The 18,113-nt window shown below is 44.1% G+C and overlaps 2 protein-coding genes and 1 long non-coding RNA gene across 4 annotated transcripts in view; 2 read left to right on the forward strand and 1 right to left on the reverse strand.

Moving 5' to 3' along the window:
- The window catches only part of LOC111929950 (uncharacterized), a 12,024-nt gene extending 5,539 nt beyond the window's left edge, over nucleotides 1-6,485 (forward strand). For both annotated transcript variants that reach the window (XR_015288169.1, XR_015288170.1), the window contains exons 4-6: nucleotides 3,296-3,386; nucleotides 5,529-5,747; nucleotides 5,904-6,485. This is a non-coding gene — a long non-coding RNA (uncharacterized LOC111929950). The remainder of the gene's footprint in view (nucleotides 1-3,295; nucleotides 3,387-5,528; nucleotides 5,748-5,903) is intronic.
- Nucleotides 1-12,259, reverse strand: part of TMED8 (transmembrane p24 trafficking protein family member 8) — a 15,005-nt gene extending 2,746 nt beyond the window's left edge. Inside the window, exons 1-6 of the mRNA XM_086893491.1 lie at nucleotides 11,963-12,259; nucleotides 10,867-10,945; nucleotides 9,171-9,300; nucleotides 8,141-8,279; nucleotides 7,580-7,879; nucleotides 6,209-6,463 (exon numbers count right to left, since the gene is read on the reverse strand). Coding sequence (XP_086749617.1) covers nucleotides 6,246-6,463; nucleotides 7,580-7,879; nucleotides 8,141-8,279; nucleotides 9,171-9,300; nucleotides 10,867-10,945; nucleotides 11,963-12,035 — 939 coding nt within the window. The 5' untranslated portion in view covers nucleotides 12,036-12,259 and the 3' untranslated portion in view covers nucleotides 6,209-6,245. The remainder of the gene's footprint in view (nucleotides 1-6,208; nucleotides 6,464-7,579; nucleotides 7,880-8,140; nucleotides 8,280-9,170; nucleotides 9,301-10,866; nucleotides 10,946-11,962) is intronic.
- Nucleotides 12,260-12,304: 45 nt separating this feature from the next.
- On the forward strand, nucleotides 12,305-18,065 carry SAMD15 (sterile alpha motif domain containing 15). Its single transcript, XM_023927760.2, has 3 exons — nucleotides 12,305-12,534; nucleotides 12,650-12,748; nucleotides 15,051-18,065. The coding sequence occupies exons 1-3, from the start codon at nucleotides 12,376-12,378 to the stop codon at nucleotides 15,315-15,317; spliced, it is 525 nt and encodes a 174-aa protein (XP_023783528.2). The 5' UTR covers nucleotides 12,305-12,375; the 3' UTR covers nucleotides 15,318-18,065.
- The last annotated feature ends 48 nt before the right edge of the window (nucleotides 18,066-18,113 follow it).

Here is an 18,113-nt window from a genome sequence, read left to right on the forward strand (position 1 = left end):
CATGTGAAATATTATTATTTCTTTGAAACAACTATGGGTTTGATATTGAATGGGAATGACTGCTGTTAATCACTAGCCACACAGCCAAGCTATTTGATTTATCACAAAATTATTAAAAACTGCATGTCCTTCCAAAAAGAAGCTGTCACTTTGATAATAAATGCTATTTGAATACCTGAGAAACAACATACTTGTATCATAGGGAACTACAAGAAAATGAAAAAAAAAGAGGAATTATCCTGCACAACTGTGAAGCTTTCCTGAAGATTAAATATTCCTTAAACTATCTTGTGTTCATAAAAGATACCAGATACTTCTGGGAAACTTAAGCAGTAAAACAACACACACCAAATGCTTTCAGTTCCACTACAGCAGGCCTGTGAGCACGCTGCATTTGCAGGCTGGGCACATACTCATTGGGATGATATTCCACATTCAGTGCTGCTTTTGAGCTTAAGTCAATGAGACCAGGTAGATGGGCACAGTTCCAAAAGAGTGACCCAAGCCTTATTAAAGATTGGTCCACACTTCAGAAAGCAGGGATCTGAACAATAGGTTTGCTACCTACAGTGCAATTTATCTTACCAAAACCCATTAACTGATGGATTGAAAACTGGCACATACTATCTATGTGTCAGTAAGTGATCAAAACTGGTTCTAAGGCAGGCCTTATTAAGTTTTTAAAACATGACAAAACGTATTTCAAATCTTATTATGAGCGACAGAAGAGGGTAGTAGCTGCAAGCTAGCAACAGGTAGGCTACAGTATAGTTTTAAATGGAGATAACCCACTGGCCTGAAACAAGCTGTGCAGCTGAGGATCAATTCTGGAACATCTTATGTACATACAAGTCAGAGTACCCTTCAACATAAAGAAATCTTAATTAGAAAGCAGAGTAGGTGCCAAACAGGTGCTAAACATGTTAACCAGCAGACACACATAGGGTTCTGCAGATCTCACAGCCAAGGACCAACAGCAATCATTGAGTGGGGCAATGCTGACACTGTGGTCAGACTGAAGGGTCTATTCTATCTTCTTCTGCTTAGTGCCTAGGGGACAGTGTGCTCTCCCCTCCCACTTCTGCTCAGGCAATAGCCAGCCACCAGTGGTGGTCAGGAGGACTGACTCTGAGAAGACAGATAAGATCACAATAGTTAAGGGCCGTAAGTCTTGCTCAAAAGCTTAGGACCAGTTCCACACAAGAAAACCCAAAACACTGCCTGTGTGCAAATATGACTGTAAGTCAATCATCTTACTCTAAACAGTGGACAGCCCAGGGCCTGTTACTGTCTCTTGCATGGCAGTAGGCTGTACCCCAGGATCTCCACTTGACTAGTGATGCCTCTTAGGGTTAACTTCTTGAGGCTGAGAGATACTTTGCTAGTGAATTCTCACTAAATGCTAAATTGCACACAAAACCTTGAAATCTTAGCTAAGTGAGATACAGGATTGACTGTGCACATAATCCTTTAGATGTAAACTGCTAGCCAAGTCTGGGACTAAGTCTGGATCCAGACACACCTAAATTCCTCTCAAGGAGTTTAAGAAATAAGGAGGTTCTTTCTGAGCCTCCCGACTCAGCAGAGGGTCTCCCTGACAGTTTTGTCTGACCCTGCCCTCTATGCAGTAAACAATTAAGTATACCTTGCTAATACCTTGATTACATCATATCTTGTTAAATTATTGTCACATTTACTCATAAAATCATAGAATGTTTTGGATTGGAAAAGGACCTTGAATATCATCTAGTTGCAACAGCTTTCCCATGGGCAGACACACCTTCAACTAGACCAGGCTGCTGTACCTGCAGAGCTGTGTGGGAGACAGGTTACACGTGCTGGGGTGCTGTGCCTGTGCGGCTGTGTATGCTGGAGATGGGTTACACCTGGTTCACAGCACTGACCTGAGTGCAGGATACCTGGTGAGGAGGGAGAGGGGATGGGTTTGGAAGCCATGAGAACAGCCTTTAGAGCATATGAGGAGAACTAGGCATCCTACAGTTACTGCTGCATGTAGTGCTTCATGAGGCACAGGGGTACTGTAATCCATAAGTACTGGAGGAGTCACACATTGCAGCCACATCATGATCATTTCTGATGTTCCTGGCACAGCCCTGCCTTCCAGTCCTTGTCTGTCCAAGTATTTTGTACTGTATGTGTGTGAGCTGACTGACATGACTGATCCTGCTATCTGAATGATGCTTCATTATTCTCTTTGTCACATTTTTAATCAGTAATTTTCATTATTCGCAAACCAACGCTTCAAAAAGGGTAGGGGAGCAAAATCCCCAAACATATATTTCCTTGTGATTTGCTTTTCTAACTCAACTCTCCTTTAAACCAGAAGCTATTATGAAAGGATACTGTCAATTGCAGAATGTGATGTGTAACTCAGGTGGCCTGAGCTGAAGAAGTGTCTTCATAATACTCAACTGCTACTGCTGGATTTTGTTGTCAGCTTTTTAAGGACTTGTTTTACTATATGGGTATGAATAGTTGTGCAAAATACAATTGAACTGTTAACTGCGTTTAGAGTGTTTCTAGAGGTTTCAATAATTCCAATTTTATTAGCAATGATAATTTCAATAAATTTTAATGAAATGTTTATTTATTTTATAAAACAGCACATGAAAAAAAATCTCATTTCTAAGAAAAAATTATTTAAACACTTTTCTGAGTCTAAAGGCCTGAAGAGACAAGAGATTTTTGAGAATTTCTGAATTTCTGTCTGAATTTAAATTATTGAACTTCCTCAAATTTTTCTGCTTTCACATCACCTGTTACAGTCTGTATCAGATGGATAGAGACCATAATTTGTAAGGATACAGACCTTCTTCCTTCTTTCTCATAAGACCCACTGAAGCTGGAAAAGAAGTATAGTCCCATCTCCTGACAATTTGCGACAGTTAATTCTAGCATTGACCTTATTTTCAGAGACTGCCTTGTATTGTTAAAGCGTTTACTAAATAAACCTGCCATTCCCATGTCGTTGGTATCTTTTACTTCCTACATCATCTGTGGGAAGAAAATTATTAGTCTAATTCTCTACTGTAAGATTTTACCTGATATAGTCTTTTAGGTAATGGAACTAGGTGAAATTCCATAAATTTGTGACAATTTGGAGTTCACAGATTGACTTAAGCTTGACCCACTTTTACAAAAACACTTCCTTGACAAGCATTGAGTGATGAACAAAAGTATTTTTTCCTAATTAACAACATAAAATATAAGGTAAGAAACAACCTAGTGAAACCTCTAGGAAAAATGTAATTCCTATTTTTATTTCCTTCAACAGTCCTGCAAAATTTCACCATGGAGTTTCAACACCACCAAGTTTTCCCAGAGGCTGAAGAACAGACTGAAGAGCCCTGGCATTGACCATACATGTATGTGGCTGATCTTACTGCTCTAGGACATGACCAACTTCTGTATTTTACGTGCAACTTTTCTTCTGGCATTGGCCCAGTGTTTTCTGTGTGATCATAAATAGCTTTAGGGTGTTCTCCAGTGACTTGGTACAAAAGGTTCATAGAATCAGAGTACCTTGAGTTAGAAGAGACTCATCATGATCATTGAGTCCAGCTTCTGTCTCAGGACACCCTAACAATCAGAACATGTACCTGAGAGCATTGTCCAAACACTCCTTGAACTCTGTCAGTCTGGGTCCTGTGATAACTTCCCTGGGGAGCCTGTCCCAGTGCTCAGCCACCATCTGAATGAAAAACTTTTTCCTTATACCCAACCTAAACCTCCTCTGACTCAGCTTCATGCCATTTCCTTGAGTCCTGTTACTGGTCTCAAGATTGAAGAGATCAGTGCCTGCCCCTCACGAGGAAGCTGTAACTGCAATGAGGTTTCCCCTCAGTCTCCTCTCCTCCAGCCTGAACAGACCAAGTGACCTCAGCCACTTCTCACATGGCTTCCCCTCCAGACCCTTCACCATCCTTGTGGCTCTCCTTTGGATGGTCTTTAATGGCTTAATGTCTTTTTTATATTGTGGCAATGAAAACTGCCCCCAGCACTTGAGGTGAGGCTGCCCCAGTGCAGAGCAGCAGAGGACAATCCCTCCCTTTCCCAGCTGGCCATGCTGTGCCTGATACACCCCAGGACAGCGCTGGCCCTCCTGGCTGCCAGGGCACTGCTGGCTCATGTTCAACTTGTCATCAACCAGGACCCCCAGATCCCTGTCTGCAGTGCTGTTCCACCAGCCTCTTATTTCCTAGGCTATACACAACACACCAACTATGAAATGTTCTGAAAACTGATGGTTTTTTTATCAGCAAACAAACCACTACTACTTCTCTGTTAGAAGTGAAGTGTGTCACTCCATCAGCAATATCTAGGAACTTGATAGACAAAGGATGAAAAAAAAAAAAAACCTTACCTAAATTGTTCGGGCCTGATTCAGGTGCTGTATAAAGGCCACAGGATGTTTCTTCATTTCATCCATGAGAGGTTAAAGGAAGGAATAGCCCTCTCCAAGTTGCTAACTGAAAGAGCATCTTGCTCTGACAGATACCAAGCCCTACTGTTTTGTCTCCCTGTGCTTGACCTGCTTGAATAAGGTGGCTTTGCAGTTCCCCCCCATCCTGGTGAACACACTCTCTCTTTTGAGGAAGGTGGCTGTTTTCTCCCCATCTCAGGGCCCAAAGCAGCAGCAACTCTGCTCCTTGCCCACTCGCCCAGAAAACCACTGTTCTCCAAGCAATGCTCTTCCAATTTCCACTCCTCCTGCTCACAGCTTGGGCTGCTCTACTGCTTTCTCTCTTACCATTTTGACCTCCTAAGTGCTCTGGAGCAGTGAATCAGTAAGCAGAGATAGTTAAAAGTAAGCTTGAATATAGAGCAAATTGTACAGCATTACAATATACCCTTTATAGGAAATACGCAGCCCTCCTATGAGAGCAAAATCTTTGGCTTTAACTACCCCAAATAATTCTGTCCATCATTTCCTCTCAATAGAAGGAATGGACCAAGTAGAGGTGCTTTACCTGGACAATTTAAAAATAAAACTCAGAACTTTTCTAGTATCACCATGGAAAGTAATTTTTTGTCTCTGCAAAGAGGTATCAAAATGTAAATACAGCAGTATTCTTAGAAAAGAGAACTATTTCAAGTTAAAAGTATTAAAATAAACAACAGTTAACATGTTTTAAAATTCATCTCTGATGGATTAACTTTTCCTTGCTCAACTCAGCCACTACTTAAGCAGAAAGTGGTAACTGATAACATCACTAGTCACAAAAACATGCCAAGAAACTTCCTAACAATACCTTTGCAACAGCAATAGCAGCTGACAAACTGCACTTCTCTGGGAGCCTTTTCCTTGCTACATATGGGTGCAATATCAGTGAACCAACATCCTGCTACTAAGAAACATTTCCTGTGTATTTATAGTTGTATTCCAACCATTTTGTATTCATTCAGCATGGTGTTAAGTAGTATCTTCTGCTTCACATCTGGATTACAGAAAAAACTTCTGGTAATCGCTGAGGTTTTAATTATCTACATATGCCTATAATCAACAGATACAACATCCAATTCTTAATCTGTGGAAAAGCCTTCCTATGGACTATGAGGTGTGCACCCTGGTCCCACCCCCTGTTCAAGCATGAGCTGTGACTGCTATTTGGGGCCCACCTGTTGTATCACTGCCAAGTCACTGCAGCACAGGATGCTGCTGGCCAGCTGCACTCCCTCCCACTCGTGAGTGAAGGAAGCACTGACTGCTGGTGGCTGTAGCAATGGTAGGTGATGGGGTTACCCTGGCTAAGTGACAAGCCAGCTGTGCTTCTGGCTCACTGAAGCTAACAGCTGACCTCTAGTGATGCAGATGCAGCAGGAGAGTTGGAAAAGTTATTCACAAAATAGTAACAGATTATCTTCACTTCATTTTGTAACAGCACAACAGATCAGAACCACAACCACCTGAATGTGGCTTCTGGACAATTGCCAGCAGTGACGTGAAGGCCCAGCCCAATGCCTGCATGGAGCAGACCTCCTGAAGTTTTGGAGAAAGAGCAGCTGCCTGGGAACAACCAGGCAGTCACAACTACCTTTCTCCCCTGGGACAGTAGGGAAGAAGGAAGAAGGGTGTGGGGAGAACCAGTTCAAGTCTGAAGAAGAGCTGGCAGAATTGCGCCATGGTTCTGTCACACAGCAGTGTGTCAGGCAGCACCAGGGCTGGGTGGCAGCCTGCTACACTCACCATCACCTGCCTGCCATCCTTGCCCCTTCCCTCCTCTTCAGCCAGTGTAGTAGACGTGAAAGAACAGAGTCTTATTGCGGAGCAGAGAGTACGAGTTATCAAATTTCAGCAAGTAGATGCCCTCGCCTGGGTACTCATGGCTGCCTGCCTGTACCTCCCGATGGCTGTTCCTCCGGTACACAGGCATGATCTCTCCATAGCGGTTCCGCAGATAGCTTTTGGAACCCCGTTCCACATCACCTGCAGGGGACAATCCTGAATGGGACAGAAGAGACAAGTAAGTAGTCCAGAACCACTACATAACCCAGAAAATGACTAACAGGACCAGAATGTAACACAGACTTGCAGCTACATGGAAAGCTAACTGTGATAGCATTATCCAGAGCATCCCCTCCAACCTTTCTGCAAATAATTCCCACAAAGTCCAGTCTCCCTTATCATAACAAAGGTCATAACAAGAACCAGTTCTCTTGGGAATACTGATGGGATAGCCCTCCAGCCCAGTCTCCTCTCTTTTTTAGCTTACCTTTTAGACACCTCACTGCTTTTATACATGCAAGAGCAGTCCTACCATACAGACTTGAAGCAAAGAGAGGCAGGAAAGATCTTTGCTGTTACCTCATAGTGTTTATATCCTTAATTCACTTCTCCAAGAGAATTCCTCATAAAGGAACCTACCCCTATTTACAGGGTCTGCAAAATTCAGACACAAATCCACCAGCTACACTGGTCACACATACACTGAAGCCACAAAACAGGCAACATTACTGTGTGTTTCCCAATTACAGTGACACAGGTAGCAAACATTTCAAATACAGTCAGAAGGAGCTACTGATGTACAGGGGAAAAAAAGAAAAAAAAACCAAACAAGCAAACTTCCCCACCCCCCCAATAAACAACAACAAACAACACCATCACCCCCAAAAAATAACCAAAACAAACAAAAAACCAAACAAACAAAAAACAAAACAACAAATAAACAAATCCCCCCCAAAAACAACACCCCAAAACAAAATCTTCTTGCCTCCACTCACCACCAGACATTTCTAGTCTGAGAGTCTAACAAAAAGAATCGGGTTAAAATTTCAGACTTTCATCTTTTTATCACCTAGAAGTTGACTGAGTGAATTCTGATCTTATTTTTCCATGTGTTCAATTTTAAGAATGCTCTTGGAGAGGATAGCCATTAACATATGCTGAAGCAGGAAGGGCCAAATGCTTTCTAATCACTCTAACCAAGAGCCCAGAAGGCTGCAGAGATAGCAAACGGGCTGACTAAACAAAGTAGATGGAAATTATAGCATCTGACAGATACTCTCAACAGCATGACAATAAGCAACACAAATTAACCTTTATAAGATCTGTACTAACCTTCAATTTCCTCGTCCTCCTCTTCATCCTCCTCATCACTGGATTCACTGACCTGAACGGTAATGGCAGTGCTAGTAACTGTGGTCCAGTCAAAATAGACTCCAAACCCAATGTCATAGTCATCTGTAGCAAACTCCCAGCAAATGCATTTCCCATCAGGATGGGTTGGAACACGGACTGTCACCACCTCGCCTCGCTTCACCACCATCCGGCCATTCTTCTCCTTTCCCATCTTGGCTTTGAATTCCTTCATCTTCTCAGTGGTCCACATGGTGGGTGCAGCCAGAGGGGGAGGCTGAGCTGAGACAAGGGAAAAGTCACAGGCTTACATGACTTTTTACTACTGACTGTTGCCTGAAAACAGTGAAGCCATTTCTGGTACGGGACCTGCATTCTGGGGCCTGCTCCCAAAAGCCCCAGATGTGAAGTTTTTCCACTCACTAGCCAGGAGCCAAAATTTCCAGCAGGAATTAGAAGTATCTCCAGGACAGTCTCTGTTCTTCTAGCAAGGGCAGGCACTTAAAAAGTTACCTAAACAACAGTTCTGCCTTCAGGACTCACCTTTTCTCTGCTCCCCAAGGAGGTCTGCGGTCTCCAGCTCAGCTGAAAGGATATCCACGGCACCAGTGTGATCTGACTGAATCATGACTATATCCCCTACTCCCTGAGGTACATGGTAGCTGGTTAATGGAACAGCTTCCTGCACAAAGGACATAAGAAATATTGTCACAGAGACCATTCCGGTTAAAAAGTCTCTGCCTAGATTTGAAACAACTCATCAGTAACACAGGCATCTTTATGAAACCAAGTCAGACCTGCAGAAGCTTCTATTACTAGTGTAGGCTAGCTCTGAGACACCTCTCAGCATTGTTTTCCCCACTGCACCAAGTCATGAACTTTGAAGTCAAAGTTTCACTGATTTCACTCCCCTTGGCCTCCCCAGGAGTCCTGGGCAGGCACATTTTTGCACTTGCATCAGAGTTAATTGTCACCCCTCAACAAAGCAACAAATTTATAGATTTAGCTGATTATTCTTGGAAATAATTCCCAACACACAATCTCTCTAGGGAGAGCCTTTCAGCTCTGCGTGCATCTAGACTACAATCAAACTGTCATTGCTGCATCCCAGTTAGAAGTCCATCTGGTTCACTAGGGCTGCTCTTATGCAAAGTCACAGGTCCTGAACTCGGTGTCACTTGCACAGGTTTTCCTGACTCTGTCTGTAAGGCAAATAAACTGGCTGCTCACGAGAAGAAACAAGGGCTTTTCAGTTCCCTCTTCCATAAATCTGCAAGAATGGAATTTCCAGAAGCAACAGGTAGGAGCAGAAGGTAAGAATTACCTTGAAGCCTCAGTGAGCAAGGAAGCAACGACTAGCAGAAGACACAAGAGAGATTTTGGAAATTAGACTGATACCGTTTATCTCCCACTAATGCATAGGAAAAAATGTAACTGAATCTATGTTAATACTACTTTTATCTTGACACAACCCCTGGAGCCTCAATCCCATAGTGACAAGCACAGTAACAGGTAAGGTGGAAGAACTGTTGCTGCACTTCTTTGTTCTCAGACATAAGAAACATCCATCTACCTTTTTGAGAGACTGGACTTGGTCAGGCAGCTTCTCCTCTAGTTCAGCCACTTTCTGGTACCCCAGTGTGCCAATTTCTTCCTTTGAGTGCTCTGTTGTGCCCGTGCTCAGGTGCGGCCCAGCCTGTGACCTTTTGGAGGAAGAAAGGAATACAATTCAGCACCTGCACCCAGGGCACAGCCAGCAGAGGAATCACTGCTCTGGACCTGAAATTCCAACAAACTGAAAGAACAAGCTTCTGTGGTCAGCACCTGCCAACTGGACAAAGAACACCTGCCCACCCCAGTCCTGCCATCTCTGTGTGATTACCTTCCATGTGAGCCAGGGGAGCAACTTCAGTGGGACACTCCATATTTACCATCCTTTAGATAGCAGAGATTCACTGCACTCACCTCACAGCATGCTGGTTCACCAACAGGACACTAAGGACAGACATCAGTAGCAACTTTTCTGCCCAAGAAAGGACAACTTCTCTTATGCCAGCTACTGCATGGCATCTGCATACTCCCTCAAAGGTCAGCTGGATCAGTGAAAGAATTCAGAACCATTTTGACAGCCATCCTGAGAATGCCATCTATTTAAGTGGTCTATTATGCTTTTTTTACTATGCCTTTTCCTACTGCAATCCCAACAGATACAGGGGGCACCCAAGTGTCTCTGCCATATTCAAATATACTCCACAGATAAGCAAGAAGTAAGACATACAATGGGCAACACAATAACTTAAGCAAAGAGGTCTGAGTACTGCACTGTAACAAAATAAAATGGACGTGCTAAAATAATAAGAATGGTACATAGCAGGAAAAGAATGGGCAAGAAAGGAAATGTCTCTGGTACTTATTCTCTGTTAAGGGTTTTCTTCTAAATTATATTGAAAAAAATTGCTGCATGTTGTCTATAGCTAGATTTATAATCCCAAACAAGCTCATATGCCAGAAGAGTGTCCTCTGTAATGCTCTCATTACATATGTGGAACTACTATGAGAAGCAACCTAGTATTAAATAGGAATAGAAATATTTGCACTTTTGAAAACCAAAATCTTCTCACAGCACTATAAAACCAATGTCAACTGCCTTTCTTTAAAGGATCAGAAACATGAGAATACGGCATTAACGGAAAAAAATGTATTTCTTCAAATGTCTCCTTTCAGAAATGAGAAATATTCTCATTAGCAAGGAAGCATGGAATAATTAAAAATAAAATAAAGTAAACACAGCTCAATTAAGACTCATTCTGCATCCACAGAGAAGACTTGAACAGGGCAAATGTGGCTTTCATTTTCGAATTGTTATTTCTATGGCATTACAGAATTTATCCAGCTTCTACCAAAACTGACAGTAGGCATGCTCAATTATTAAAGTATTCTTCAGATAGGACATAGAAAATTTCCCCCTGAAAATGTACTAGCTCTTATAATGAATTGTAAAACTGCATAGGGTTCCTTTCAAGCTGAATGACTCTGTGATTTGAATAGCTGAGCCATGAACTACATTTCACAAGCTTTGAAACAACCTTGAAGGCTGTAAGAACAGGTCCTCGCATACTGATTCCGGTATACACTGTCCCGAAGCAGAAAATTCAATCTCCAGTCCCTTCTCTTTACCTGCACAGAACAAAATGCCGCAGGGAAGAGGTCACAGGAGTGAAACAGACTGTCACGCATGTGGGCCACAACACACAGAAAAGTTTTCCTACCCGCTCTGCGAAGTACTGGACTCCAAAGAATCAACTAGCTGATCTGCAGGCTCTGTCTTTTGGGATGAGTCTTCATTTTCTAGCAACGAACAGAATATAGGAAGAGAAGGTGAAATGAATGTTGGTGTTTATAATACACCGACAGGAAAAAAAAACCTGCAGGCAGCACTCAGACACTGACAAGGTCACGGAGTGTGGAACAAAGACCCGTGCCAACCAGTTTTTCGTGTTACGAGCTGTATCTAGAATCTTGCGGAACAAAGATTTTTAATGGCCTCAACCCTAGGAAAGGGGAAACAAAAACCTACGCATGTTTTTGGTGTAAAGCCATTCTCAGAAGCAGGGTTTATTCAGGAACTACTAATCCTAGCTTTAGAAGGACAAAACAAGGCCAAATTTCATCATGTAAAGCTGAGCTGACAAAGCCCTGGAAAAAGCAATCATGCAGCAGTTCACAGAGGGCATTGACGAGATGGAAATTCCTAGGTCGGTGCTTAAAGGACCGTCTATAAAGATGGCTCCTGGTCTTCCCCGAGTCTCCCGAGCTCAGGGAAAGCTCTGATCCCACACGACTGCGGTACGCGCTTCACAGCCCTGCTCTCCTGCTCTCGTTAAGGCAGCGGACAGAGTACGGACAAGTTCCAGCTTTGGCAGGATGCTGATGCCGCTGGGAACCGCTGGCCGTTCCCAGGAGTCAGGGCTGGAAGGAGACAGCTCCAGCCCGGGCGCACGCAGCCCACGGCAGAGTCCAGCTCCCGGCTAGACGGGGCCTCTCTCACCGGGGAACGCACAAACCTCCATCAATGCTCTCTCTGCCCGCCGCACCGGGAGGAACTCGTGGTGCAGTTTTAGGCTCCCGAGCGGCAGGTGAGCAGGCGAGCCGCGCAGAGACCGCAGCCCTCCCCTCTCGGCCCGGCCCCAGCACAGCCGGCACCGCGGGCGGCACCCGGGCGCTGCTGTCCGCACGGAGCTGCCACCCGGAAACACGGCTTCTCCGGCAGAAACCAGCAAACCCACCACGTAAAGGAAGCTCTCCCCGTAAGGCCAACGCTAAAGACGCGCCGCCGGGCTGCCCCCTACCCTGCCCAGTCCGTACCTGCGGGGTCCCGGGGCGCGGTGTCGCCGCCCGGGGGCTCGGGGCGGGAGCCGGCGGAGAGCGCGTCCGACATGGGCACGGCTCGGCGGGCGGCCGGAAACACCCGAGCGGGGCCGGAGCGGGGCGGCCGGAAACACCCGAGCTGGGGGGACGGAAACTCCCGAGCGAGTGCGTGCGAGCCGGGCCGCAGGGAGGTGGTGGCGCCGCGGTGCTCATCCCTCAGCCTCCCCCCTCGACAACGCAGCCAATCAACATTTAGTTCTGCAGAGCCGCGGGGCGCGGACGGCGTTGCAGGCTGACAGCAGGGAGGGAGTGGCGGAAGGGAGAAGGGGGAGCACCACCAGGAACTGCTGGTTGCCAAGGTAACGGGTTCCCCGACAGACGCGTTGCCGCGGTGGCCTGGGGATGTGGGAATGGAGCCACGCCCGGGTCCCGCGAGGCCTGGAGTGGCTGAAGAGCCGCAGCCTGAGCCCGAGGGCGCGGGGGGACCGCGGTCCTTCTGCCCCTTCTTGGCCTGGAGCGCCGAGGAAGTGGCTGAGTGGGTGGCGCAGCTCGGCTTCCCCCAGTACGAGGTTCGGGCCTGAACCCGGTGTGTGTGTGTGTGTATGTGAGCGTGTGCGTGTGTGAGCGGCAGAGGGGCGGTAGTGGCAGATGGCGATCCGCCTTTCCCTCCACTTCCCTGCCCAGGAATGCTTCAGGGCCAACGGCATCACCGGCCGGCGCCTCATCCACGTGAACTGCTCCAACCTGCCCGCCATGGGCGTCACGGACTTCGGCCACATGCAGGTGCGCCCGGCTGCGGCTCCCGGAGCTCCCTCAGCCCCCTCAGCCCCTGGGCTGGCCCTGCCTGCTGGCAGGCGGGCTGGGCTGTGGGCAGAGCGCCACTTCGGAGTGAGCCTGAAACTGGACAACCGAATTTGTACAGTCATAGTTTTAGAGTACAGGTCTGTTCAGGTCTTTAGCTGGCTGCAGATTTAGGGCTTCTTCTCTGGGGCACCATAAGTGCTTAGCCTTTCTTTAAGTGTATGTTGCCCTCTGGCCCCATAAAATTGCTTAGCAAGATGTGAGCACCACACGCTCAGAAAAATTTTTAAATCATTTTCCACTTACTGATTTGTAGAACTTTGTAGAAAACCTAGTTAGATTTAACCTGCAGCAATTGAGACACTGATCTCAAGCAGCAAAAAGGGCCACTCATTTTTATTTCCTTCTTTTACACTTTACTTACAGAAAAGCAAACAGGAACTCTGTCTCTTCCTCACATTATGATCATGTAATTGGTCTTTTTCCTTTCAACCCTAAATATTTTCTTTAACAAACACTGATAGTTAAGGCTGAATTTCAGGGCTACACTCTGGTCTTCCAAGGCTTCCTAAAAGTTAAAAAAATCAACAAGTTAACTTAAATTTCGCTACCCTCTTTCCCTCCCTTAGTGGAAACCACAGAGGGACTGCATTTACAGAGCCAAATCATGTTTTGCATCACAGCTCGAGGTTGCTTTCACCAGAAAACACAGGCAGAAGTTCAAACCCAGAAGACAGAAGAAGCATTATGCTCCAGTGACTAGAGTATTAGCACTATTTTATTCTACAGTACCAAAATGGAATTTCACCACAGTCCTGTCTGGTTGCACAATCTTAATTGTTTGTTTGAAACTTAAGCTACCAAAAACATTAACTAGTGCCACGACTTTGCCTGTTGAGAGAAAGGCATCAATTTAACACTAAATTTTTCAGACAGCAAACCTCCGCAAATATTTTTCCACAAGCAGATAGAGACTGCAGTCATTAGTGCTTTCCAAAAGTAAAAGAATTTTATAGGCTTTGTAAGCCTCCCCCTAGTACTGGAATATAAGGATTAGGTATGGTGTTAGTTCAACTGCTGAGTAATACCAGGCCGTGGGTTAGACATACCAACTGTAAGCCGTTCTTCCTCTTGTAGGAACTGAAATTCCTTTAGATAAGCGATAGACAGGCAAGCTTGGATGTGAGACTGTCTCAGTAATGTTTTCCAAAGCTTGCAAGTAAATTGGGAACATCTCACAGACTTCAGTGGAACCTAGATATTCTCAAAGGTCATGTCCTATCCTGGCAGTTATTTGTGTTTTAAAGAACTTTATTCTGACAGAATCCAAGTATGCAGAGCTCTGCAGGATGTGGCCCTTTGGGTCTTTCAGGAAATGTCTACTAGAGCAGGTGAAAAGTTAAACCCACAATTTCCCAACAAGAAATATAAATGAAAGGCTGATACAGTTACTATAGAAATAAGAGTGATAGCATCAGCTCAGCAAGAAGGAAACTGCTTTCAGTTTAGGGGAAATGGCAGTTTGGTAGAGAATTACAGCTAATTATGTGGAAGGTATGCAGTGTGGACAAGTGACATTACTGCTGGTTTTAATCCCACTGTGCTGGTATTTTAAATATCAAAACCACTCAAGATACAAGTCTGGTGTTCTTTTGTTATCACAAAAAATAGGGTACTACTTTTCAGAGTCAAGCTAAAGTTGGGGGGAAAGTTTTGAGCAAATACTATGAGAGATCAGCAAAACCTTGCAAATTGTATTTTCATATTTAATCAAATTAGATAAATTCTCAGAAGTTACTTCAAAAACAATGGTAAGGCTCTGCTCACTCACAGTTCCAGATCCAGCTGGTTCAGACAACCATACATTTTCTAAATTAACAATATGACTTTTTGCTAATTATTTTTACACCTTTGTGTAGATTGTCATTCACATTATAATTTAACAAACAGCGATGATTTTGCATTAAGCAGAAGAGACTGCAGTTCATTCACCCATAACTTGAAGTGTAAGGATGAAAGCAGAGCAATATGTATGCCATTAAGAGATCAAATATGATGCCATCACTGATAGTAAATCTGGAGAGAAGGCGATATGCACTGCTTTTACACGTCACACGAGGCTTATGGATTCAGATCCCCCTTATGTTGCAACTTCAAGCATGAAACTGTACCAAAATTCAGAATATCACATTTCCTGCTGCTCTGATATGGAATGGTTTTAGATGCTGCCCTGTTGTCTTGGTTTGAGAAATAAGAATTTCTGGTGTTTCATCTTGTATTTCAGGAAATTTCACGACACGTGCGAGAGTTGCTGGGGATTGAGGAGCCTCTCTTCAGCAGATCCATTGCCCTCCCGTACAGAGACAGTATGGGTCTCTTCCTAGAGAGAAAGGCACCAACAGGAGAGAAAGCAGATGCCCTCACTTTTTCACAGTTTATCCAAAAAGCAGGACTGGAGCCCTATACTACTGTTCCTTCTTTTCAAGGATCCCAGACCATGGTGGGAGTGGTTACTCTCCCTGCATCACAGGACATGCAGAGGCAGAATTAGAGACTTATGCTGCACTTTTGCTTTCATAAGAAGCTCAACAGCCGCAGCAGACTGTACCCTTATTACCTTGCAGATTGTTCAAGGATGTACCATTCCACCTTTTCACAATTACAGAAAATTATGCACTGCACTGCCACTGCAACTCTTAGACATTTTATTACATCAAACCCATTCTCACATTGTCTCTTTTCTGCAATTCTTCATTTGCTTACAGGAACTAAGTGAAGTGGAGGTTGTAGATCAGACTCTACCATTGTCTGTCTTTCACTTCTGTGTCACAGTTGATTAAAAAAGACCAAAAAACAATCATTGACATATTTTAGGCACAAGTGATTGATAAGAACTTCCCAGATGCTCAAGTGAATAGATTTCTCCCAGGCTTCAGTGTCTACAGACTGGGCTTGCTCTAATACCAGTTGTAAAATAAATTGCATATACAATAACTGGTATTAACTGTGGTAATAACTGTGTGGCGACAGCTGCTGTCAGCAATCATAATTAAGTGAGGGGTCTAAGTGCAACATGCATAACTAATCTTTGGCCTCACCAAAGAAATTGTTTCCTGTGAAGCAAAACAAGGCAGGCAGCGTTTTATCATGGTAAACAGTACTGAAACACGAAAGGTGGTGGCAGAAAGTACAAAAGAACAGTAAACTAGAGAATTTAGGGAATAAGAATTGCTTTGTCCCAGGTGGATTTGGACAGAGAATCCAGTTACCTCCTTTTTTTTCTTGAAGGACATATCATATAGTCTGTGGTGGTGAGGGTGGAATGCATTATCACCAGCAAGGAAGTAGAAGGAAGTGCTGATGAAAGCCTGGCTCAACAGAAAGAGCACTCCTGACTAAATCACTAGTATGTTGTCAGGATACAATGGCTTTCTCAAGATCCCCCATGGGGAATAAAAAAATACAACAAAAGAAGACTGGATCTGATCCTGTTTTAGTTTGTTTAAACCAAAGCTGGAGCCACTACTGGTTATTACAATAACTGTAATTTGGTTTTGTAATTCAGTTTTGTATTGAAGCGGCAGTAGAAACCAAATGAAACTGAAGCAGTTCATAGGGCAAGACTATGTATTAAGCAAATTCAGACAAAAAAACCCCAAACAATAGAAAAGCGCAGGCAACCAGGGATAAGCAAGTTTGAAATAGAAGAAAATGTGTACATAGGGTTATTGGCTGGAATAGTTTAAAGAATCTGAGATTCAACAGTGCTGGTTTTTGCATGGCTTAATCCCATGAAGGGGCTGGGATGAGAACTTGAGAACTCAACAAAGCATTCCTCATAGGCTCATTATGGTTTATGAAGATTTAGAATCATACTCAGCATTTTCCTGTGGGATTTCTGAGAAACCATTGGAAGCAGCTGTGGAGAACGGAGACTTGTCATCCAGTATCACACTAGGCTCCACTACACCTGAAGTGAGAGATGTCTTGGTGCTGACCAGCCCACGTTGCTTTATAGGACAGTCTCCAGAAGGTGGCTGGTACAGTAGAGGACCAGGCATCAGATGGCACCAGACAAGCTCTCTTTTCTAGCAGCTGGCTAAAGAGAGACTTTCTCAGTGGCACAGCTGTCAAATCAAACCAGGGGAAGGTTCTGGGAAGGGAAAACAAGTGGAAACCTTTGCTGGCAACAACAGTTTAAAGCAGCTTACTAAAAATGTAACAAAAAGTGGTTTTCTTCAGTGTCTGACTACAAGACTCATGGGTCTTTGAGAAACCATCAGACTCAGAGACTTCAATGTAAAATGTTCCAGGCATCACTCTGTCACATGAAGTAAAACTGAGACTAATGGTTCTAAAAGAATCCTGAAAAAGCAGGAATCTTTTCCCTCAAGCAGTGTTCATCTGACTTAACATCCTCAATAGTCCAGTTAGTGAACTGTCGTAAGATCATCACCCCTAAAATCTGTCCTCTCTAGATATTCCCATAGGGATTTTTCTTTTGCATCCACTGCCCTAGTCTTGATCAGTTGCCTCAGACAACCATGATAAGTAGGATCTGGGGACAAAATAACTCAGTCCAGGTTTTCTGTTGCTAATACATCATCTAAAGCAGTTCCTGGGGCAGAGATGTCCTAAGGATAACACAGAGTTCAGCACCTTCAACCCAACAAGGTAGCCCATGTTATATGTGAGATGAGGCAAGTTGCAAAGCAGAGACAAGCAGTACTTCAGCATTCAACTGTCTACTTCTCCTCCTGAGTAATCAAAGGGGCAAAATCTTTCCTGACAAAACTCTTGCACACAAACCTGGGCAGGAAGGTTTTTGCACAGATGAGGCAGCATTCAGGAAAGCTGAGGTCATTGCTTAGTTGCAGAAATTGCAGGTTTGAGTCCTGCAGTGAATCCTGCAGTAAATCCTGTTGTGACACTATGGTGAAAGGTGCACTGTGAAGTTTTTTTAGGCCATATGTAAGTTAGTAAATTAGTGGCTTTTATAGTGGAGTTTGCTCAGATACTTTGAGTTCTTTTAACTCGAAGGGAGTTGTATGAGTTCAATGCAGTATGTGAATATTTTATGTATGTGTTAAGAAGAATGAGTTATGTGTTAAGTCTGCCAGCATAAAAAAAAAAAAAACAGACATAGGGATACCAATGACATAAAGCTCGTTTGCTCAAAAATTGTTTGCAATAAATGTATAAATATGTGAAAAGTCTTGTACAGGACATGTGCAGCTGGAATGATTTTCACTGCACATGCTGGCCAGAATAAAGTAATGCAACTCACTGACATCTCAAAGATAGGGTCTGAGAGTTTAATTTCTTCCTGAGTTTGGTGTCAGTTCCA

The sequence above is a fragment of the Cyanistes caeruleus genome, chromosome 6, assembly GCF_971803275.1.
Source record: "Cyanistes caeruleus chromosome 6, bCyaCae1.hap1.1, whole genome shotgun sequence".
Classification (NCBI taxonomy): domain Eukaryota; kingdom Metazoa; phylum Chordata; class Aves; order Passeriformes; family Paridae; genus Cyanistes; species Cyanistes caeruleus.

Bases quoted from the DNA above. Each gene is read 5' to 3' on its own strand.
- SAMD15 (XM_023927760.2), top strand. From the start codon at position 12,376: ATGGAGCCACGCCCGGGTCCCGCGAGGCCTGGAGTGGCTGAAGAGCCG. The intron at 12,535-12,649 runs GTTCGGGCCTGA...TTCCCTGCCCAG, and splicing joins TCGGCTTCCCCCAGTACGAG to GAATGCTTCAGGGCCAACGG. The intron at 12,749-15,050 runs GTGCGCCCGGCT...CTTGTATTTCAG, and splicing joins CGGACTTCGGCCACATGCAG to GAAATTTCACGACACGTGCG.